At 48.1% G+C, this 24319-nt stretch overlaps 1 protein-coding gene across 2 annotated transcripts in view; it reads left to right on the top strand.

Moving 5' to 3' along the window:
• Positions 1-12371, top strand: part of ACVR1B (activin A receptor type 1B) — a 28609-nt gene extending 16238 nt beyond the window's left edge. For both annotated transcript variants that reach the window (XM_073319323.1, XM_073319324.1), the window contains exons 2-9: positions 209-448; positions 2152-2400; positions 4341-4571; positions 5367-5534; positions 6226-6382; positions 7358-7482; positions 8161-8291; positions 9196-12371. In XM_073319323.1, the coding sequence (XP_073175424.1) occupies positions 209-448; positions 2152-2400; positions 4341-4571; positions 5367-5534; positions 6226-6382; positions 7358-7482; positions 8161-8291; positions 9196-9321 (1427 nt within the window). In that variant the 3' untranslated portion in view covers positions 9322-12371. The remainder of the gene's footprint in view (positions 1-208; positions 449-2151; positions 2401-4340; positions 4572-5366; positions 5535-6225; positions 6383-7357; positions 7483-8160; positions 8292-9195) is intronic.
• The last annotated feature ends 11948 nt before the right edge of the window (positions 12372-24319 follow it).

The raw sequence follows: 24319 nt of genomic DNA on the forward strand, positions 1-24319 counted from the left end.
CTGCCTTCCAAAAAAACCCCAAACCCTCTCTTCCCTAGCTCCTTACTCTTTGTCTGAAACATTCAGCAAATATTATTGGTCCCTTTTAGAGCCAGTTCTGTCTCAGCAAAGCCTTAGAATAATCAGTGTCCTACCCAATGGTAGATGAGTTTCCCTGCTCACAGCTCTGGTCGGTTTCAAGGAGGTTTCTCTGTCCTGATTTCTGCAGCTTTGATCTGTTCATGCTCCAACTGCAATCAAGCAAACTCCACATGCAAAACAGATGGGGCTTGCATGGTCTCCATCTCCAACCTGGATGGAGTTGAGCACCACATCCGGACCTGCATCCCTAAAGCAGAGCTGATTCCTGCTGGAAAACCCTTCTATTGCCTGAGTTCAGAAGATCTGCGTAACACACACTGCTGCTATTCTGATTATTGCAACGAAATTGACCTAACAGTGCCCAGTGGTGAGTAAAGAAATCCTCTGTCATCTCATTGAAGATGTGGTATTGTCTAATAGTTAGAGCAGGGTTGGGAACCAGGACTCCTGAACCCTGTTCCTAGTTCTCCCACTAACTTGCTTTGTGAACATTGGCAATTCCTTCACATCTGCAAAAAGGGAATAGTGATGACCTACTTCACAGAGGGTTGTGAAGCAGTTTAAGATCCTCTGATAGGCAAAATATCAAATTGTACCATTCAGTTTGTAGGGTGAGAAGAAGCCTCTAAATTGGATTTTCTCTGATCTCCCCTTTGGTTCACCCACCTTCAAATGTTTGACGTGATCAAGACAGCATAAGTCTCCCACCTCATCAGCATTGCCCCTAGTGTCCCCCACAGAGTCCTTTGAAAATTAGGTTCTTTCTCCATGCTGCCGCTCAGTCACGGATGTCCTGCCTCTGCCCAGTGCTCTAGGCCCAGGATGGCCTGAGGATAAGGAGCAGTCCCTGGGACTAGTCTGAGATCCCCCTTGTGGCATTGAGTGGTACTGCAGTCTGCTCTTTATCCGATAGACTTGCTTCCTGAGGGACTGAAACTCCTCTTTCAGTCATGAGCTCTGAGTGTGGTTTTACACTTCAGAGTAAAATGAGGGAGATGTTTGAACTCTGAGTGCAACAGAAACAGATCTGTCCTGGAATGAGGGTGCTGGAAGAAAACTGTCTTGTCAGAGTTCAAGGCCAGAAGGGACCACCACATTGTCTAATCTGACCTCCTGTAATGCTCGGCAACCCCACACTTAAACCCAACCACCTGTTCAGCCAGAGCCCTTGTGGCAGAGAAGGCACATGCAGTTTATCTCCCTCATTCTGGGCAGTTTCTCTGAGTTCTCATGAGTTGCAGAATGGTACCATCATCCATCAAGGTAGGAGGGGAATTCTATTTTGTCTGGTTAAAATCAACTGGTGAAGGATTTGAGCTAAAGACTCATTGGCTGTTACATGTGGGGGATAATTCCTTCCTCCTTCACTATAATTTTTATTAAGAAAGTTGGCTTTGATGGTAGCCAACTTACTGCTTTAGCCACATTGCTATGTGAAGGCAGTGACCAATTTATTTTGGGGGAAGGTGGGAAGGAATGCTTTGCATTGAGCTTAAGTGATCATCTAGCTGATTAGGCAGTAGTGACTGTGTTGAGAGGGAGCAACGCATCCAGGCCTAGGGCAGAAAGCTAGGTTAATCCAAGATGGAGCCTCCTGGGCAAGAATAAAAGGGAAGTTGAGGTGCAGGGGACCCCCCATAAACAAAGCTACCGTTCCTCATGTAAAGTGTATTCTGGGCTTAGATGGAAGATGCATTACAGACTGGTCTTCTGAAATTGTTTGGTTATAGTTTTTGGTTCCAAGATAGTCTCACTTCAGGACCTAAAATACACTATTATAAACCCTAAACTGAGCGCTCAACTGGGGTCATCAACTGCTTCTTGCAGCTGCAGTAAAAGTGATGACCTTCCTTATCTGTTGTTCCTACCCAGCCTGTTTACCTCTCCTGCTTTGGAATAGCTAGTGAATTTTGCTGCTTGGAGTGTCCTTTACAAGTTCTGAGACAGAGTTAAAGTAGTTCAGGCTGTAAGAGAAGGGGTTAGGGACTCTTGCCTATACGGTTTCGAGAATATATATATAAAGGAATCAGGTTGTGCTTAAAATGTTGTTTTTCCCTCCTCTCACTAAAGGTCACGTGAAAGAGAACGAACCTCAGTCTAGCTGGGGCCCTGTTGAGTTAGTAGCAGTGATTGCAGGGCCTGTCTTCCTTTTGTTTGTCGTCATGATCGTAGTGGTTTTCGTCTTTCATCACCACCAACGAGTTTATCACAATCGTCAGCGGTTGGACATGGAAGATCCCTCTTGTGAAATGTGTCTGTCCAAGGATAAGACTCTGCAAGATCTAGTTTATGATCTCTCCACTTCTGGCTCTGGCTCAGGTACTAAGCTGCTGTTGCTTTGGAAATAATAAATGGCATGTAATTGTAATGGAATCCTGTATTCTGAAGTGCTCATCGCCGTGGTATCAATGTTCTAATATAAGGCCATTGGCTATCCTTCCTTACGTACAGTCTGAATTGTAATAGGTCACTGGTGTTTGTTCTAAATCCAATTGTACATTAGACAGTGAAGCCAGTGGCCCAATATCAGCACTTGGATACTTTGGGGATGGGAACCGTAGAATACATAAGAGATACTGTACTCTATCATCATTGAGTCATTTGGCATTTACATAAAGTAGTGTTTGTGGATTTCAGTATATAAAATCTAGATCATACCCAGGAAACAATTCCATCTACCTGTAAATGCAACATCAGATATAGCTGTCCCTGCTCTCTGTTGTGAATTTATGATACCTTCCCTTGACTCAGAATACAGTGCATCTGGTTCATGTGATTGGTGTTTGGTTCTGTACCATTTTTGAATTTTTAACAAACTTCACTGCACATCTACAAGTTACCAGCTTTCAAATGACACTAGCTCCATCAAAGCTGATGGAGAAATGGCAGTGTCTCTACAGAAATTGCATCAGAGTTAGGAAACTAGTATATAGATTTTACATTTATATAGCACCCTTCAACCCAAAGAATCCCAAAGAAATGTGTAAATGAACTACCCACAAGGTTAACTTCCTGGGCACTTCCTGGGCTCTCTGGGGTGGAATTGTGTGGTTTAATAGCACACAACACTGTACAACAGGTTGGGACAAGAAATGAATTGTATATCCAGTCGACATTCTGCCTCTACAGATTGCCCCTGCAATGTAACTTACCCAAGTAGGCATTTGGTCAGGACATAAGCATTAAATTGTGTGTGTCATATGCAAAGTGCTGTGGAATCTTTAATGACCAGAGCTAGTCAGGACTCCAACGTTGTGTCTTACCTAAAAGACTGCACCTACATCAATGTAATAGCCCCTTAACAAATGCTGGGGTGTTGCTTATTTTAGTGCTGTCTCTGTCTTCAAACCAACTCCACTTCTTACATATAGCCTCTCGATGTTCCTTAGAGAACTTTCTCTCTGTGAGCACTGACTCTGCTCAGCTTACAAGATCTGATGGGGATCACAGCACAAGATGGTGTGCCAGGTCTTGGCCCAAAGTGATTTGGAACAGTTAAGAAATTGCAGGACTCTTGTGGTCTAAATCCACTGAGACTTTTTTAGGTCTGTATCAGTGTGTGTTGACTTACTGATTTCCTTGGCGAGAGAAAGCTAGCCATTTGATTTTGTTGCTGTTTTTGTGGTTTTGGTGATCTCCCACTACTGTTGAAAGACCTTACATGTTGGTCCTGTTGTAGCAGGTTCAGGGTAACTTTGGTTAGAAATGATATTTTCTCATCTTTTCACAAAGATGGTGCAACATGCATGTGATTGCTCAGATAATGTACTGATGAGTGCAGCAGAAGAACCTGTATAGAATAGTACTTCGAGTCCAGTCAGAATAACTGGTTTCAGAACACGGGGCAGGATTGTTCTCCAGAATATTGTCCACAGAATTTTGTTCTGAATAAAAACTGAGCCCACAGAGAAGCGTTTGGAAGTGGTCAGTGAATGACTGGCAATGGGGAGAGAACAATAACAATCAGATTCATATGTTGGAAGAAGGGCCAAGGATGAGAACGATCTTCTTTTCCGATCACTGTTCCCAAATCAGTTCTTGAGAGAGGGAGGCGAAATTTTCTAGTTGTGAAAACTTGTATTTGTGGGCCAAAGCGCTTCCATCCCTGGCGGAATGAGAGATGGCTCTTGGGTTTTTATTTGGACTGCTAAATACAATCAAATCCAACCAAGACAACCCTTTCGATGTTCTGTTCTAAACCTTGTAGCATCTCTCAAGTGTCCCTCGTCTGAATTCTTCTTTCAATCTTTTGCCCACAGGTTTGCCACTCTTTGTCCAGCGAACCGTGGCTCGAACCATTGTCCTACAGGAGATCATTGGAAAAGGCCGCTTTGGGGAGGTGTGGCGTGGCAGGTGGCGTGGAGGTGATGTGGCCGTGAAAATCTTCTCTTCACGGGAAGAGCGCTCCTGGTTTAGGGAAGCAGAAATATACCAGACTGTCATGTTGCGACATGAGAACATCTTGGGGTTTATTGCTGCAGATAACAAAGGTAAAAATGCTGTCTCAACCTTCAGCGTCAAAGTCCGAATGGCCGTAGGTTCCTCAGAGTTCCACGTTCTACTATAGGATCTACTTTTTTTTTGTCTTTTTTAATGAAATAAAGAGAGCCATCCGTATATTTGTAAAGTGTTATGATCATTTCCCCAAATTATAAATATAGCTAGCCATCATTAAAAACTATTAAAGCTGTCTGTGTGACATAACTTTTTACGAAGGAAGCTTGAATAGTAGTCGAATGCATGAGCAGTCTGGAGACTTCCCGTTTTAATGTAAGTTAAATTATTTATTAAAACATTCTTAACATGGTCAGTTCTGTTCTTCACTTTTTTCAGTTAATAGAAGTATTTGCTAGATCAAAATAATTCTAATAATTTAACTTGGTTAAAACGGGGATGGAGTACAGCCTGACCTGTGCACTGAAATGCTTAGCAGTATTTCCTTTGTCCCTGAGTATGGGCTTAATCCACAGAACTCGCCTTGCTGAGAAGAATCCATAAAATCGCCGCTGTCACTAGCAGACACATTGCAGCATTCGTAGTACAAAGCTACCTGTCACTGCTTCAATACTGTGAAAAGCTGCTTGGGAAATGTACTAACTATATATAGTGTGCTAAGGTGCTATAAGCAATCGTTACACTTTTGCCTTGTAGTTCTTCCCTTGTCTGCTCGGACTTGTTGCTGACCTGCAGTCTAATCTGGCAGCTCTTCCTATGTTTGTTCAAAAACAAAATGCCCCGTAAGTGCTGATGTTGTGCTGCTCTCTCCACTTTTTCTCTTGCTACAGATAACGGGACCTGGACTCAGCTGTGGCTTGTCTCTGATTACCATGAGCATGGCTCTCTGTTTGATTACCTCAACAGATACACAGTGACCATTGAGGGAATGATTAAACTGGCCCTGTCTGCTGCCAGCGGATTGGCACACCTACACATGGAGATTGTGGGGACCCAGGGTAAGAGAGTGCTAGCAAAGTATCCTAAACATGAACTAGACATTCTTTGGAGAGGCTAAAGCAGGAAAGGTGAAGACAGTAATATGGGGCTTGTATGATGCACAGGGTGCCTTGTACTGAGAGAGAGAGATGGAATTTAATCATAAAATGAAAGAGAAAAAGTGCCTTAAGGACCTGGGGACTGAATCTAGGCCAGTTTGGTATTGAGCAAAAGTCATTGAAATGAGTTAGTCTTAGTCTAGCTCCTGTTAGACCGGAGGGGGGAGGGGGGAGGGTGTGTCTTTCTCTCTCTCTCTCTCAGCTGGCTCTGGTTGGGATGGGGAGCACAGAAGAGATTAGCATAGGCAATGACAGAGCAAAACAGATTGTAAACTCTTCAGAGCAGGGATCATGTCTGCGTGGATGAGACAGCTGGTGCAGTGGGTCTGCTGCAGTTTAAATAATAGTACTTGGAGGTTAAATGAAAGCTCTTTAGTGTTTTTAGCACTTTTCACTGGTACAGAGTTTAAATAAGACTGGAGGAAGAACAGGGCTGCAGATCCTACTATGCACAGAGATGTTAAGATTCAGATTCACTCTGGACTTGACCGCCTCAGTCCCTCCATTTTCTGTGTTCAGCTCATCTGCACTGATCAGATCCACTAAGGTGAGAGAGGAAAATCTGCTATTGAGACTTATTTTACTCCATCAGGAAAACCAGGGATTGCACATAGGGACTTGAAATCCAAGAACATCCTGGTGAAGAAGAACGGCATGTGTGCCATTGCTGACCTGGGTCTGGCTGTCCGGCATGATTCTGTTACCGATACCATTGATATTGCGCCAAATCAAAGGGTTGGAACCAAACGGTAGGGAGCGGGCTCAGCTGTACTCCTGATCAAGGTTCAGTGCTATCAGAAATAGGGTATAAAACAGCAGTTCTTGGGCCACATGTGGTGTGCTTTTTAAAAATATATATTCAAAATTTGCTGCTCTGGTTTGAAAGGGGGTAGGGATAGCTGAGTGGAAGACAGCATCTGGCAGCCTGCTGGAGCGTGGGAGAGTGGGTCTCTGGACAGGTTTGTGGGGAGGGGAGGCACTGGGAAATAGGGGTTTGTGGGGATGCTGCAGCACCCCCAGGTTTTAGGCCACCGGTTGGGACTCTGGTCCCTGCTGTCTGGAGGGGTCTCTGGGTGGGGGGAGCTGGACGTAGGGGACTGTGTGGGGGAGCAGGGTTGGTGCTGTGGTTCTCAATCTGCAGCCCACAATGATAAATAGGTTGAGAACCACTGGTATAGAAAACGTGTGAGCCTTACTGGGGATTGATAGAGTTTCTATCTTAGGCATTGGCAGGGTTTCCAGAGTACTGAAGGAGAATATTTAGTGGCTTTTTTTATTTATGAATGAATCTAGGTTTGAGGTACTTGAACAGTCACAGCCTACTTCCTATTCCCTCCACTTACGTCCTTCCAAGGCTAAGGTTGGCTAGATGGCCTCTGCTTCCAACAACTCGCCTGTGAGGCTCCCTCGCCTCCACCCCAGCCTCAGGGGTCATTGCTATCTTTGGCTCAGTGCACCTCTGACCCTTCCCGCCTCCTCCTTTCACCCCTCTTTCTTTCTGGTGTTTTGTTTTGGATTATCCTGTTTGCTCTCTTAACACAGTGTCTGCTTCTGTCCACATCATTGGGTTCTGTTTTTATTTTCATTGTTTAACTTCTGTGCAGCATCCAAGCACTGTATCTGGTAACCCATGTTGTATACAATAAACATGGAGAATTCATCATTGATGGTCTTCCAGGGAGTCCCTATGACAAGAAAATGACATTGTTTTTTCTTTGTTGCAGATACATGGCCCCTGAGGTCTTGGATGAAACCATTAACATGAAGCATTTTGATTCATTTAAATGTGCTGATATCTATGCCCTTGGCCTGGTCTACTGGGAGATTGCTCGTAGGTGCAGTTCAGGAGGTAATGGGTTTTCAGCTTCTTCTCCCCACTGCCCCCCCACGCCCCCAACCAACCAAAAAAAACCCCACAACCCTTGTCTTTGACTTAACTGAGGCCTGGAGCTAGGAGAGAATAACCTGTCCTTCAGGCAGTCGTGGAGATGGTTATGATCCCAGGATACAGGGGTAAATGCAGCGTCACCCAAGAGTATGGCCACAGGATGGTGGTAGTGTGGGGAAGAGACTCAAGCCTGCTCGTAAACCAGGCACGTGAGAGGTGATGGGTAGGTGTGCTGTTGGTGGCACACCTATTTCTTTAGCCGAACCTTAGAGCAGGAAGTGATGTTGCTGATTCAGGACATAGGTTGCTTTCCTATGAATCGGTACTGAGCCAGTGTCCTAGCATATAGTAGTGGATGGGGGCAGGGATGGGCATCCTGTTGTTGAAAGTGCCATCTTTTGTATCCACTAAGTCCTGAGCACTTGTGGTCAGTAAACATATCTTGGCCCTTTTCCCAGGAGAGGGGAGGTGCTCACCCCAGGGCCCTGGCCTAATCCCAGTTAACTGCATTCTGCTTCCTGAATTGCTGACTCTTCACTTTTATAAGTCATGTCATCCAGGCTGGGGGTATTGTGGCTCTGGTGAGAGTGGTAGTGATTTCAGTTCTCTGTGAATGACCTTTTCCCTTCCCATGCTTAGGTATCCATGAAGAATATCAACTCCCATACTATGACCTTGTGCCCTCCGACCCCTCCATTGAGGAGATGCGGAAGGTGGTGTGTGATCAGAAGTTGCGCCCCAACATCCCTAACTGGTGGCAGAGTTATGAGGTAAGATATGTCATAGTCTTCCTTTGAGCCTAAAGGAAATGCACTATCCACTGAATAGGTAAAGATTAGATTCAGTCCTGGACACTGAGTTCCAGATTTAGTAAGCATGGAGGCTGGATTTCCCTACTCCAGCCAGGAGTCACTGGTCCCTCCAAGGCGGGTTTGGGGTCCATGGACAGAATCAGTGTGGGGAAGTCCAGTGGGAAAGTGAACGTGGAGAGGATCCCATCTGAGGCTAGAGAGTAGGTGATCACTCTTGCACTCCGCTCGGTGGAGAAGGCCAGATGTGTGCTCCCAGAGCTTGGATAGCAAGTCTGTTTCAAGTCCATTGTGCGCCATCCACGTTGCATATGATGGAAATCTGAGTGGTTAATAATTCCACGTTCATAATAGTGAGTGAACTTTGTTACCTTGTAACTGCTCTGGGGCTGTGAAACATCTACCTCTTAATGCTTGACTTTTTCAGAGCGCTATACAAATGTTCACGAATGCTCAGAACAACCTTGCTGTCACATTATGCAGATGGGGTGAAACAGCTGGGTCTCCGTGCAGTTCCTAATGGTCCATGTCCTTACAAAAACCGACAGTAATGCATTCCCATGTTGGTGGAATGGCTGAGAATCAGATGGCCCATGAAGACACTCTCTCGCCCCCTCTGTAGAAGGGATATCCCTCCAGGCGAAGGGTGAAGTATGCTGGCAGGGAAGCATGGGGAGCTTGCATTGCTGCTGCCCATGCTGTGCCTATTCTGGGGAGAAGCAGAGGGCTTCAGTCATGGCACAGATACGCCAGCACCTTCCACGAGCTTTGGATTCACTTTAAAGCTTTGATTTGGTGTGTTAACAGAAGGAACTGAACTCCCTGAAAGGGTCAGGGCTGACGTTTCTCTCCGTTTCCTTGCTAGGCGTTACGAGTGATGGGCAAGATGATGCGTGAGTGCTGGTATGCAAATGGTGCAGCTCGCCTAACGGCCCTCCGCATTAAGAAAACGCTCTCGCAGCTCAGCGTCCAGGAAGATGTGAAGATCTAGCCCACAAGTCGCAGCATGAGGAAGCTGCCCAAAAGCTGCCATGATAGTCGAGGGGATTGAGGCCTACCTCGTGTTTCTACCCAACCTACTGCTACCGACCAGACCATGTGATCTATGGGCTGCTAGCCAGGGAGGACAGAGCCTATTAAAAGAAATGTTCTCTTCCTGGTTTGGGTATGAAACAAACAGAAACCTTTTATAACCACCTCTTGACAGCGTGGAGACTTGAGAGGGATTTGTGCGGATGGATCTTGCTGTGACCATAACTTTTCTTTGATGGAAATCCCTGTGTAGTCCAGTGAATATGGCGCGTTCGCTGGGAAGCGTTCAGGGCCTGGGAGTGGGGAGGGAAAGGGATGGTTATGTTGCCAGACCTGCAGGTTTTCCAGGGACTGGCAGAGACACACAGAAGAGGCTTTGGCTTCATAAAACCAGTTCTCCTTCTTTTGAGCTTGAAAAATACAAAAAGCCAAACTGGCTGCTAGTGTGTGCAACAGTGTGTGCAACAGTGTGTGCATGTGCAAAGCCATGTGTGCCCTGTGCCTGTTCAGTCCCCCTTAGACGTGCAGAGTATCTGCTTGTAGGTTGGCACATTCCTGTTCGTGTTTCTCCGTGCATGTGCAAATCTAAAGTGTCCTCTTCTGAGCTACGCGTGCTGGTGCCTTGCCTGTCCAGTAGTGAGCATTATCTAGCGTGACTAGGCTGCTTACAGCCAGATCCTTCTTTCTCCCAGAGCAGGCCTCTCTCCTGCCAGCTGCAGGAACTTTGTCAAGTTGCCTCACTGCCATCCCTCTCCTTTTTAAAGCAGGGTACTGATTTTTGTCCCTGAAATTTAAGCTTTTGTTTTGAAAACCCTGGTTTGTAATGTGTGGCGGAATGGAAAGGTTGCCTTGCCGGAGGAGCCGTCTGCGGGCGGGATGCAAAGGAGACAAGAAGCGTGTCTGAGATTGGAGCTGACCCTACCCCTGGGTGGAGGGGACCCCAGGCCACAGGGACATCAGCCTCTTAGCAACATAACCCTTGGATCTCTCAAAGGGCTTTGGCAGCAACACTCTAGAACTTGGAGCCAAGCGTTTAAGGTCTGATCTGTGAAGAGCTCAGTGTCCATGGAAACAATTGTGCACAGCACCTCTCAAGGAGCACTCGGCACACTGCAGGATCTGACCATTGGTGACTGGGATTGGAAATACGTGTCCATCTTTTAAATATACATCTATAAATATCTACTATTCTGGAAGCAGCTGTGTATAACTTTTTGGGTGGGGTAGGGAGGGGGTAACTGCATGAAACTTATTTTAATTGAATAACCAATCAGGGTGAAGTAGAATTGATTTGACTGTTGCCTAGTGAATGTTAGAAATAGCCCAGGGCTGAGTCCTGTATCTGAACCGAATGCAGCATTAAAGGCAACATTGGAAGGCTGAGTTGAGTGATGGTTAGGGTGTTATCTGTGCTATGTAACTCTGAAGCCATAACTTTTAACTGGAGTGCATTTGATTATTTTTTATTTGATTGGGAGGGTCTGGATTTTAACTTTTTTTAATATTCTTAATTTTTATAAGAGAAGAGAAACAATCTATAATTACCTCTCAACCTCTTTGTTTGTAAAGAAATCACTGCAAAAAAGGAAAAAAAAAAAAAATCCAAATGCACACAGCTGAATTTACACTGGAACTTTCTACTCGAACCTTGAGCCTGCTCTGTAAGGTGAGCTTTCATCTCTTCTCTGGCTCGCAGGTTTAATGGACCTTCTATTCTCACTGTCTGTGTCTCTCTTCCCTCAGGCCCCCATCCTAGCTGTGATTTATATCTGTCAAATGAGGAGTCTTTTGCATTGTGTTTGGAGCCATTTTGCATTCTCCCATTGCTTTTAAATGACAGGCAGGACTGAGCTGCCTCCCTATCTGCAGCGGTCTGCATCTTAGACCCTGGGTTCCTGGGGCAGCATACAGGGTTGGTCAATGTACAGCTTTCCCTTCTGATTTGTTCTGATTATTTCTCAGCCAGAAATTACTGCATCTCCAATGTGACTCGTTACTTACCGAACCCTTCTTCTGCATTGAGAAACCAAGGTGGTGTGTGCCTTAAAAATACCTACAAGACTCTTCAGCTACTGTAGCAGGACCTTTCAAATGAGACTTGTGCAGGGGCTGGGGAGGGTCTGCGCGACTGAAATAAACTGCCACAGAGAGGCCCATCACACTGATAAGTAGGGGTTGCCATCTGGTCTTCCCATGAGCATTAAGAAAATTCTCCTTCAGAGCACAAGGTCTCCTGTTCCATTAGCTGTCCAAAGACTTTCTTTATGACACTAATTCAGCAATTTAATTCCTTGGTTGATCCGCTCCACCACCCCCCAACAGTAAACACACGTACCTGCCTCAATACCATACCAAACAGCACATGCCAGAGTTTTACTGGACTGACTGTCTAGAAGGGGTGGGGTGGAAGGGGATGGCATCACCTTGTGATAAGGTTTTGAAACACTCAGTTCATAGGTACGGATAAGAGCGGTCAAACCCTCACTGGACCCTCTGAAATGGGAATAACAATGTAGCATTTACACAGCACTTTTCATGCAAATGTGCCAGAGTGGTGTGCAAACCTTACTTAGCTGACTTGTAGCAAATCTAGGAATCACTTTGCCCGGCACTGAAACGCAGTCTTGTCTGAAGAGAAACAGACCAGCTGTCTTAACAGTATACAGTAACTAAACGGTTGGGATCAGGCATTTGGTTCAACCAGGGGAGGTATTTCAGGTTGATCAATGGCATCAAACTAGGGAGGGGTTTCAGGTCAAAGCTTGTGCCTCTAGTCTCTGACACAAGATGAATGGATGGTACTCTGGCTTCAGAACAGATCTTTCTGGGTACTTCTCTGCCCCCTTTCCATGTACATTTTATTAGAAAAGGACTGTAAAATAGTCACTTAGACACTTTACCTCTTCAGTATGCAAATGTAAATACATTGTAATATAGGAAATCTTGTGTTTAATATAAGAACAAGCTGTCCAATTTCTGCTGTACATTATTAAAGTTGTTTTATTCACACAGACTGTTGGACTCTTTCTCTCAAACCCAGTTTGCTGTGTGTAACCTGCAAAGGGTTAGCCCTGGCCCGTGGGTGTAGCTGTCTATAAACAAGGAGCAGGAAGGGAGTGGAGCAGGAGTAACCAGCAGTAATGGGATGGTAGTTGGAAAAATAAACTAGAATAAATAGCAGGGGAGGGGAGATCTCAGACTGCGAAGCAGCCTCGAAGGTCAAATGGGAAAGCGCCAATGCTGGGGGACACTTAAAACAGGCAGGATCCTAGAACCTGTATGGTACACGGTGGCCCTGCCTTGATCCCCAGGAGCTCACCTGGAATGACCCTGGGCTCTTCCTACTGTCAACTCTAATAGCTAAGTGTGATCTAGTTTTTTTTTTTTTCCTGTGTGCGTCACATGATCCGTCTGCATGGCTTGTCAGCTTTGGGGATTGAACCCAGGGCTGCTAGCCTGAAGCCAGTGACACACACGAGTCATGCACCTGCTAGAGTCTAATCAGCCGTATTTCCCCCTCGGGCAATGCACCTTGACTTTACCTTGCTTGGCCTTTCCCAAACATTGGGTCACAATGGGGTTGTGACCTGGTATCTCCCCTCCACAGCAGGCCCATGGCCAGAGGGGTCCACCCCACTCACACTGAAACAGTGGGACTAGGCACCGTGAGACAGTGCCATTCGGGTTTGGACTGGCCGCCTCTGCCACTGAGGGGTGGGGCTGTGATCATGTGCACCAGGTCACATTTCCTGGAGGTGGGGGGGTCAGGTGCAGCCCTGTGGGATGGGAGCTGTGGGGTGAGTGCAGGGCAGGCTTGCTCTTCAGTCCCCTGTCCTTCCCATCCAGGGCATGCTTCCCCTCTGCACCAGGCTGGGATTAGACTTGTGGTGCTGGGGTGGAAGATACAGGATGGTGGAGGGGAAGGATGCTGGCCTATGGTTTTGGGCCCACACCCACAAATTTGGACCCCGGGAGGGTTGCAGAAAAGACACAGCGGTGGGTGAGTCACCTTTCTAAGAAGTTTGGGGACCACTGGCCTAGACTATTAAAAATGCAATGCCTTGGCTCCTATGCTTTTTACAGCAAGGGACCGGGGTAGCAGAGGCTTCACTGTCTTTCCCAGTGAAGCCTGAGCTGGAGAGCTGTGTGGCCAATTAACAATGTCTTAAAACTACACTAGGATTTTAACACCAGTTACCAGGTTAGCTTCACAGCAGTTAAACCCTGTTTTTCGTAGTGAAAACCGCAGCTTTATGGACCTTTGCTGGCTACCACACTTTTTAAAAATACCTCTTGGCCTAGCCTAGGCAAGCGTAGTGGATGGCACAGCTGGGACTAGAAGTTTTAGGTCCCAGCCCTTGACCCTCATCCACTAGGTCACTATGGCCCTGCATTAAAAGAGGCCCTTTTGGTAGGGGGAATTTTAAATGGTGGTAACAGATGTAATGGGGCTGGGCCTCTGGATGGTTTATTACTAAAGATCTACCTCAAAGAAGGTTTATGGGCCCCCTCCCTCCAGACTGACTGTTTCAAAGTGGAGTAAATTTTAGGCCTCAATTGTGTATGCTGTTCAAAGTGCCTGAATGAATTCCTGATTAGCACCCCTTCTGAACAGAGCATGTTGTGAAAGGATAAAGGGGCCAATTCTCCCCTAACTTTCTGGTGCCTTGAGTACCCTGTGAGGTCAGACTAATGGACTTAGCTCTGGGGAAGCTGCCATCTTGGCCTTGCCCTCAATTTTAAACCATAGTAGCCTTTCTCTTGCACACCCTGCCCCCTGCTCAGGATGCTGCTCTTGGTCAAAATGCAATCCCAGGCTGTGACATGAGCAGAGTGGGGTGGTGTACATATCCTAGCTAGACAGCCAGGTGTCCTGAGGAGTAACTGGGGGAGAGTCACCCTGCTCAGATACCTGCCAGGCTGCAGATCTACAAGCAGGTGGCTAGTGCAGCCCAGTCCTTATCTAAGGCGACTATCTAGAACTCAAAGGACTCTCCTGGCAGCCTGGGGAGGTGCGTAAGACAATTGGGATGGTTACAAACTAAGGGTTGGTTGGCTTTTACCGTGTGTGACTTTTAAAAATGTGAACATGTGGGCAAAATCCTGACTTCCCAATCCTGGCTGAGGGAAAGCAAACCCTGTGTTGGGCCAGGCTCTGTGAAGGCTCCTTACAGTTGGAGAAACCAATCAATTTTTAGTGCACTTATGCCAAATCAGAAGGGCAAATTCCCACTTGTTCCTGTTCTCCAACTGTTGCAGTTTCTCTCTCTGTAAATGCTTTGACCTCTGAGTGCCTCCGTACTGAAAACTTACCCTAGCTTTTCCGCACCGGGGGCTGAAGCGTCTAAGCTGCAAGCGTCCGCCGTGGATTAAATGGCCTGTTGAGGCTAAGGGCTTCTGCTGCCGCCTGTTGGTGGATCTGCAAATTGAATTAACCCTACCCCTGAGGTGTTGGAGGGGCCTGGCCTGTTCCCGTCATGCAGGGGCTGAAACAGAGGCTCGGGCTGAAGTGACTTATTCAAGGCCGTACAGAGTGTCTCTCACGGAAGCGAGTACATGGCAAGCAGGGGTACTGACCCATTCTCGGCTTTTAATCCATACCACCCTTCCTCCTCTCCCATGCCTTCCTTTGTGTTCCACTAGCGAACACAGGGTCTTGGGTGCTTTTATCAACTTAATCTACAACGATTTTAACAATTCCTAAACCCAAAGTGATGCAGGATCTTTTTATTACCTTGAGGTTTTTTGATCAAGGTGAGATCTTGGCCTTGTCCTGTGCTGATCTCACGTCCTCTTTAGCCTCATTTTCTAACCATAAGATCAACTCCTGAGCTTTTTACAAGCCTCTTACAAGCTTCTGCGCGGCGTATTATCGACGAGAGCAGAGATGACCTGGGGTTGGTTTTGTCACTCTGACTGCAGCCTCCTCTAGAGAGGTACAAAGGATGCTGCAGCGTGGCTGCGGGGTAACAGCCGGAAACACTAAAAAGATGCCTTTGGGTAGCAGATAAATGTCTTAAACCAACTCCCCTCCAAAGGGACACGTGAGGCTTTGTCCACCCACTGATGTAATTAATCTGTGCAACCCCCTTGGACAGACACTTCTCCTAGTCTCTGCCTTCTGTTGGCTAAGTTTAGGGCATTGTCGGTGCACACGGATGGTGCCTGTTTAGTTAAAGCAGCACAATCCCCCTTGCATGGGCACATTTATACCCGTATGGCTCTTCCCGCATGGGAAGGGGAATAAGCTATCCCAGTGTGTAGGATGCCTGTATATTGACCCAGCTGCATCCACGCTAAGGTGGTTGTGCCAGCCTAATTACAATGACACAACTTTGTGTAAACGAGGCCTTCGTTCGGCCCTGTTAAAAGTGCTTCGAGATCCCGCGCTCAAAGATGCTCTGGAAGCTCAAGGTGTTGGCAACCTGCCCTGGTATTTGTGCGATGACCACTTCTCCCGCGGGAGGGGTTCATGCCCTGTGTTCGGATCTGGCTCCAAACTGCCCCCAAGTCCAGGTGTGTTTGGAACTGGGGCTTGAGTGCCGCTGCTTGTTGACTCTAACCCGGCTGGTCTCTCCCCAATCTCCAGGGATGATGCTTTTTGATATTGCCCCATGAACTTGTGAGAGGTTTGACCCCCTCTGGGAACAGCTGTTTCTGTTCAGTACTGGGAGGGTGAGGAGCGGATCCCTGCCAACCCCTCCTAAAATGGCAATTCCAAGAACAAACCCAACAAAAGGAGGGAACTCTCCATAACTTGCATCATTCCAGAAGAAGTTCCTGGAAGTCAAGCGTTGTGAAATCTCCCTCAGCTGCCAGCCATCTGCCCCCGGACACTTGGCTTTTGAGTTCATTCTCACTGAGAAATGTTCTGCAGCTAACAGTGCATCAGTTCATTCCTTGCTAAAAATTAAAGCCAGCTGCTGGATCCAATCCACACACACAGTGGAAATATTTTCTTGAAGGTGTTTCGGGCCAGGCCCTGTTGCAGAAAAGCAGTTGGTTTTAGGTCCTGTCTATGCTACTGTCAAAACCGGGGCAGCACTAGCTGGACTGTAAGGATAGAATCAGAGAGTCATGGAAACGTCAGAACCTTGAGAAGTCATCAAGTCGAGCCCCTTGCACTGGGGCAGGACCAAGTAAACCTAGACCAGCCCTGATAGGCGTTTGTCCAACCTGTCCTTAAAAACCTCCAACCTCCCTTGTAGGCCTATTCCAGAGCTTAACTACTCTTAGAGTTAAAGTTTCCCCTAATAACTAACCTAAATCTCCCTTGCTGCAGATTAAGCCCATTACTTCTCATCCTACCTCCAATGGACATGGAGAGCAATTGATCCCAATCGTCTTTGTAAAAGCCCTTAACGTTTTTGAAGACTGTTATCTGGTCTCCCCCCCAGTCTTCTTCTCTGAAGACTAAACATGCCTAGTTTTGTTAATCTTTCATAAGAGCAGCCAGACTGGGTCAGATCAATGGTCCATCTAGCCCAGTGTCTTGTCTTCTGACAGTGGCTAATGTCAAGTACTTCAGAGGGACTGAACAAAACAGGGCAATTTGGCAAGTGATCCATCTCCTGTTGTCCAGTTCCACCTTCTGGTTTAGGAACACCCAGAACATGGGGCTGTGTCCCTGACCATCTCAGCCAACAGCTAGTGATGGACCTAGCCTCCATGAACTTATCCTTCACAACATCCCCTGGCAATGAGTTCCACAGGTTGACTGTGTGTTGTGTGAAGATGAACTTCCTTATGTTTGTCTTAAACTAGCTGCCTATTTATATTACTGTGTAACCCCTGGTTCATGTGTTATGTGAGGGGGTAAATAACACTTCCTTATTAACTTTCTCCACACCATTTGTGATTTTATGGACATTGATCATATCCCCCTTTAGTGTCTTTTTTCTAAGCTTTCCTCATAGGTCAGGTTTTCTAAACCTGTTATATTTCCGTTGCTCTCCTCCAATGCTCTACAATTTGTCCACATCTTTCCTAAAGTGAGGCATCCAGAACTGGACACAGTCCTCCAGCCGAGGCCTAACCAGTTCTAAGTAGAGTGGGGTGATTACCTCCCGTGGCTTAGATACGACACTCCTGTTAATACACCCCAGACTATTAGCCTTTTTCACAGCTGCGTCACATTGACACACATTCAACTTGTGATCCACTGTTACCCCAGATCCTTTCCAGCAGCACTTCCACCTGGCCCGTTATTCCCCATTCTGTAGGTGTGCATTTGATTTTTCCTTCCACAGTGAAGTACTTTGCACTTGTCTTTATTGAATTTCATCCTGGGGTGAGCTTGTAAGCACGGGGATCGCTAGCAGGTTTGCCTAGATTTGGCTAAGTCCTCCAGGGGGAATCCCTTACCTGCCAGCCTCCCTACTCCTGGATCCTCCCCACTCCTGCAGATGGGGGAGGACTAGAATGTTTACATGATTTGCACAGAGGGTGTCAGAGATACATCTTGCAATCCCATAGCTGCCTTATAGGGGTGAGCTCCTGTACTCATGTGTAGCCCCACTGAAGTCCTCAGAATTCTCCCTGGGGTCAGCTTCAGGATCAAGGCGTTTGTAAGGCTGCTGGGGCAGGGACCATGAGTTCTGTTTGTACAGCTTCTAGTGCACTGGGGACAGTGCTAGAAACAACAATCATAGAGATCCAGAACCAGAATCCAGGTGTCCAGACTGCAAGTGGCTGCACAAGCCACTCTGCTCCCCATTATTCCCTGGTTCAGTAGGGCCTGCAAGGTGCTATACAAAGCCATAATCAGCCATGCAACGCATGTAAAACCTCAGTGTTTTAGGCTCATCTACAGGGGAAGGAAGAATCCAGAAAGTTTGGTAATTTAGGGTCTGTAGCTTCTTCCCAATTCCTTCTTCACATCACGTAACAAGGCTGCTCTTGGATGCGTTTTGGGGTGCTCACAAACTCAAGGCGGGGAGGTGTAAATACATAGACACGACTTACTGGGCAGGAAACCACTTTTGCAATTGAGCAAGATGGACAACAGAGGGCAACACAGGCCCGCAGAGAAATTGACTCCTGCCAAAGGAAGCCAGAGCTGCAGCTTCAGCTCCTGTTGTGTGTGGACCCTGCGTTCCGATGGAGGCTCTTCTGTCCTGGAGGGAGCTCACCAGTGGGCCGGCAGTAAATATGTATTTTCCCTTCTGCCGCCTATTTCACCCAAGGATCTCAAAGCACTTTACCACGATCGACTGGTGATGTCTCAGAAGGGCTGTATGGCAAAGGTATCATTCTACAGATGGGGAAATGGGGACACAGCGAGGGGAAGTGACTCTCAGTGACAGGATAGGCAGCCAGGCAGGCTAGGCCTGGGTCAGTACGAAGCTGGGGCAGCTTCTGCGCTGCAGGAAGTGGGGTAGGGGAGATGCCAGGCAGCATGGCCAGTGCATGGTGCTAAAGACTGGGAGTTAGATCTTGGTTCCGCTGCCCTGACTTGCTGTTTGACCTTCAGCAAGTCCCCTTCTCTCTGTGGAGAGGGGATACCCATGTTGGGAAGGTCCTTGGGCTGCTTGGCTGAAAAGCACAGCGTAAGTCTGGCAGGAGGCTTTATGAATCTAGCCCTGGCCTGCTCCTAGGTTCACCGGGGGAAGGAGACCAAAGCCCTGAGGTAAGTGGGAAAGCGGGATACCGGGAGGAAGCACAGGCAGGAATGTCTGTGAGGGGAGGGCTCCTGCCTCATACTGAGAAAAAGGGGCGATCAGCAGGTTATCTCAAGTGCTTATATACGAATGCACAAAGCCTTGGAAACAAGCAGGGAGAACTGGAGGTCCTGGTGATGTCAAGGAATTATGACGTGATTGGAATAACAGAGACTTGGTGGGATAACTCATATGACTGGAGCACTGTCATGGATGGGTATAAACGGTTCAGGAAGGACAGGCAGGGCAGAAAAGGTGGGAGAGTTGCACTGTATGTAAGGGAGCAGTATGACTGCTCAGAGCTCCGGTACAAAACTGCAGAAAAACCTGAGAGTCTCTGGATTAAGTTTAGAAGTGTGAGCAACAAGAGTGATGTCGTGGTGGGAGTCTGCTATGGACCACCGGACCAGGAGGATGAGGTGGACGAGGCTTTCTTCCGGCAACTCACGGAAGTTACTAGATCGCAAGCCCTGCTTCTCATGGGAGACTTCAATCACCCTGATATCTGCTGGGAGAGCAATACAGCGGTGCACACACAATCCAGGAAGTTTTTGGAAAGGGTAGGGGACAATTTCCTGGTGCAAGTGCTGGAGAAACCAACAAGGGGCAGAGCTCTTCTTGACCTGCTGCTCACAAACCGGGAAGAATTAGTAGGGGAAGCTAAAGTGGATGGGAATCTGGGAGGCAGTGACCATGAGTTGGTTGAGTTCAGGATCCTGACAAAGGGAAGAAAGGTAAGCAGCAGGATACGGACCCTGGACTTCAGGAAAGCAGACTTTGACTCCCCCAGGGAACGGATGGGTAGGATCCCCTGGGGGACTAACATGAAGGGGAAAGGAGTCCAGGAGAGCTGGCTGTATTTCAAGGAATCCCTGTTGAGGTTACAGGGACAAACCATCCCGATGTGTCGAAAGAATAGTAAATATGGCAGGCGACCAGCTTGGCTTAACGGTGAAATCCTAGCGGATCTTAAACATAAAAAAGAAGCTTACAAGAAGTGGAAGGTTGGGCATATGACCAGGAAAGAGTATAAAAATATTGCTCGGGCATGTAGGAATGAAATTAGGAGGGCCAAATCGCACCTGGAGCTACAGCTAGCGAGAGATGTTAAGAGTAACAAGAAGGGTTTCTTCAGGTATGTTGGCAACAAGAAGAAAGCCAAGGAAAGTGTGGGCCCCTTAATGAATGAGGGAGGCAACCTAGTGACAGAGGATGTGGAAAAAGCTAATGTACTCAATGCTTTTTTTGCCTCTGTCTTCACTAACAAGGTCAGCTCCCAGACTGCTGCGCTGGGCATCACAACATGGGGAATAGATGGCCAGCCCTCTGTGGAGAAAGAGGTGGTTAGGGACTATTTAGAAAAGCTGGACGTGCACAAGTCCATGGAGCTGGATGAGTTGCATCCGAGAGTGCTAAAGGAACTGGCGGCTGTGATTGCAGAGCCATTGGCCATTATCTTTGAAAACTCGTGGCGAACGGGCAAAGCTTTTGACACGGTCTCCCACAGTATTCTTGTCAGCAAGTTAAAGAAGTATGGGTTGGATGAATGCACTATAAGGTGGGTAGAAAGTTGGCTAGATTGTCGGGCTCAACGGGTAGTGATCAATGGCTCCATGTCTAGTTGGCAGCCGGTGTCAAGTGGAGTGCCCCAGGGGTCGGTCCTGGGGCTGGTTTTGTTCAATATCTTCATAAACGATCTGGAGGATGGTGTGGATTGCACTCTTAGCAAATTTGCGGATGATACTAAACTGGGAGGAGTGGTAGATACGCTGGAGGCCAGGGATAGGATACAGAAGGACCTAGACAAATTGGAGGATTGGGCCAAAAGAAATCTTATGAGGTTCAATAAGGATAAGTGCAGGGTCCTGCACTTAAGATGGAAGAACCCAATGCACAGCTACAGACTAGGGACCGAATGGCTAGGCACCAGTTCTGCGGAAAAGGGCCTAGGGGTGACAGTGGACGAGAAGCTGGATATGAGTCAGCAGTGTGCTCTTGTTGCCAAGAAGGCCAATGGCATTTTGGGATGTATAAGTAGGGGCATAGCGAGCAGATCGAGGGACGTGATCGTCCCCCTCTATTCAACATTGGTGAGGCCTCATCTGGAGTACTGTGTCCAGTTTTGGGCCCCACACTACAAGAAGGATGTGGATAAACTGGAAAGAGTCCAGGGAAGGGCAACAAAAATGATTAGGGGTCTGGAACACATGACTTATGAGGAGAGGCTGAGGGAACTGGGATTGTTTAGTCTGCAGAAGGGAAGAATGAGGGGGGATTTGATAGCTGCCTTAGAGGTGGTTCCAGAGAGGATGGTTCTAGACTATTCTCAGTGGTGGAAGAGGACAGGACAAGGAGTAATGGTCTCAAGTTGCAGTGGGGGAGATTTAGGTTGGATATTAGGAAAAACTTTTTCACTAGGAGGGTGGTAAAACACTGGAATGCGTTACCTAGGGAGGTGGTGGAATCTCCTTCCTTAGAAGTTTTTAAGGTCAGGCTTGACAAAGCCCTGGCTGGGATGATTTAATTGGGGATTGGTCCTGCTTTTGAGCAGGGGGTGGGACTAGATGACCTCCTGAGGTCCCTTCCAACCCTGATATTCTCTGATTCTATGATTCTATGTGGTAAGGCCTACGTAGTGAATGTCTGCTGAGCCCCGGAAATGAAAGGCACCACAGAAATGCAAAGGATGTTCCCACGTCTGATCCCAGATTGGCTTTGATAACACGGCTGGTTCTACCCACTCTCCGCACTGCACAGCCCGTGCACAGGTGGGAGAGGAAACAGTGACCACTGAGACTAGTGCTGGGGAAGCAGGAAGAGCAGCGGGGTGCTCAGCTATCATAGCCCTGGTGTCCCTTAATAAAATCTGGGTTGGGTTCCCTCACAGGAGTCCAGGACCGCGACTAAAGCTACAGAGGTGGCAGCTCCTGTGGTTAGCTCACCAGCCTAGGTGACGGGAGACCCAGCTTCTCTTCTTGGCTGGCATTGCTTTGCTGTGTGCCCCGTGCAAGTCATTCAGACCCCGGACTTTCAGAGGTGCTGCAGATGCTCGGCATCTCTGAACACCAGGCTGCCAAGTGCTCTATGCCTCAGTTTCCCCACCTGTCCAAAAGGGGGCACATGTGCGTGTCCCCTTCACACACTATAACCCTTAATGAGGTTCTACGAGTGTGCCAGCAAGTGTCCAGTTCAATGGGCGCATGCAGCTCACACCCATGTGTGTGTGTCCCGGGGGAGAACATGGCTCTGCACTTCTGTATTTCACTTCTCCTTTTTGAGGCTTCCTATCAAGACCTGTTAGTGCAAGGGTCGCTGTGGTTAGGCCTACGTCTGACCTGTGTAAAACAGTCACTGGCTGAGCTCGGTTCTAGTGTTAAAGGAAAATGGATCTTGTGGGCAAGGCAGTGCATTGTGACACAGGGCACCTGGTTCCGCTCCCAGCTCTGCCCCCGGCCTCCTGCGCGCCCTTAGACCATTCACTTCATCTTTCTGGGCCTCACTTCCCCATCTGTAAAACGAATGATAGCCCTTCCCTCAGCATGGTTGGCTGTTTGGATGTGAAGCTCTCCGGGGCAGGTGCTGTCACTCATTTTGCATTTGTGCAGCACCCGGCACAACAGGGCCCTGAGCTTGGCTGGGACCTTTATGTCCTGTAAATAATAAAAGGAAAAGCGTTAATTGACTAAGGGGCACATTCAAGTGGCCCCAAAACAAAACCCCTCTTTACAGAGGCTGGTATGAATAGAAATGAGTTAACCTATTTGTTTGATAGACGTTCAAGTGAAAGCAGTTCTATTTGGATTTAAACATTCCCTTGTGTTCGCTACCAAATGGTGCCGCAGGAAGGGTGTGAAACCCTGATCTTGCAATAAGCTCTGTACCTGTGGACCCCACTCCAGGATCTGGCCCTTGGTGAATGCATGGCGACCAAATCATGACACGGACAAGCCGTAATCCATTTTCCAAGATGAAAGAAATGCATAAAGAGAAGGGAGGGGCCACTTCATTGGTGAACAATACAGTAAATATAGGAGTTTCAAATGAGTTTAGCATTGCTAATCCGACTGTTTTAAGAAGACAGTGCCTCTTTCGCTATAACTCCATGTCACGGGGGATGCCGAGAAATACACCAGCCAAGACTTTCCCCGGTGTCTAGTTTTGGGTGTCTGACTCGAGTCACCTGAAATGGACTCCTCTGAAAATCAGCTCCCTTCGAGACGTATCAAGTTGGACACCCGAAGGCGCTGGTCATGGGCCCCCTTTTAATAATAATAATTAATAATAATAAATTTAATAGAAACCTCTCTCTCTCTCATATGCAGGCGTCAGCGTGTGACACCCAGGTTCTGTAACCACAGGCTGGCCCCTGGATCCTGGAGGCTGGCGCTGCAGTCCTCAGGCTGGGTTATTGTCTGTGATGCTGTCGCGGGGTGGGGAGGAACCCGGGCAAAGCCCGGTCAAGTGGGCTGCTGAGCCTGGTCCAGGATCTACGATCAAGTGGACAAGGACGCAGGTGCAGCGATGGGCTCCTGAGGTTAGCGCGTTAGGCTCTTGACCACTGAGGCTTCCACTCTGGAAGGACATGATTTTTGGCTCCCTGGCAGCGCTGAGATTCGTCCCTGCAGGGCTGAAGCCCGGAAGCGCTCTTGTCCAAGAGTGCATGAGCTTCCACGTACGGGGTGTCGAGAGAGCAGCCGTGGAATCACACCCTGGCCACCGGAGTTGGATTCCTCCCCTGAACAGGAGGAAACCCGGATGCCCCAGGCTCAGGGAATAAACATGACTGCTCCCCAGCGTCTATCCTTTGCAATTGCAACCGTTATGAGGGTGGGGTTTATGTGTCTAGGGGAGGAGTTTCCTGAAGGGGGTGGAGTTTATATCCAATGGGGAGGGGTTTATGTGCCATGGGGAGGAGATTCCCTGGATGGAGGTGGGCTCCTAGGGTGGTTTCAGAGCGAGGGGCTAGCTTTACTCGCGGAAGGGGCGTGGTTTGTGAGCCACAGGGTGGAGTTTTGCTGGATGGGGGCGTGGCCTCTCATCTTTAGAGGCGGGGCGTCCGTGGAAGGAGGCGTGGCCTCCCCTGTATCAGGATCGCGGGTGTGATCGAAGGGGCGTGGTCTCCCCGCCCAGGGGGCGTGGCGCAGCGGGGTTCCCTGTGGAAAGGGGGGTGGCCTCTCCCTGCCGGGGCGGGGCCTGTGTGGAAGGGGGCGTGTCCCCCTCCCCGTGGGCGTGTCCTCCGCCCGCCCCGCCCCCCCCCGGGCCGATATAGCCTCGTGCGCCGGCCGCCCGCGCCCCACG

Source organism: Lepidochelys kempii, chromosome 20 (genome assembly GCF_965140265.1).
Source record: "Lepidochelys kempii isolate rLepKem1 chromosome 20, rLepKem1.hap2, whole genome shotgun sequence".
NCBI classification, from domain to species: Eukaryota; Metazoa; Chordata; order Testudines; family Cheloniidae; genus Lepidochelys; species Lepidochelys kempii.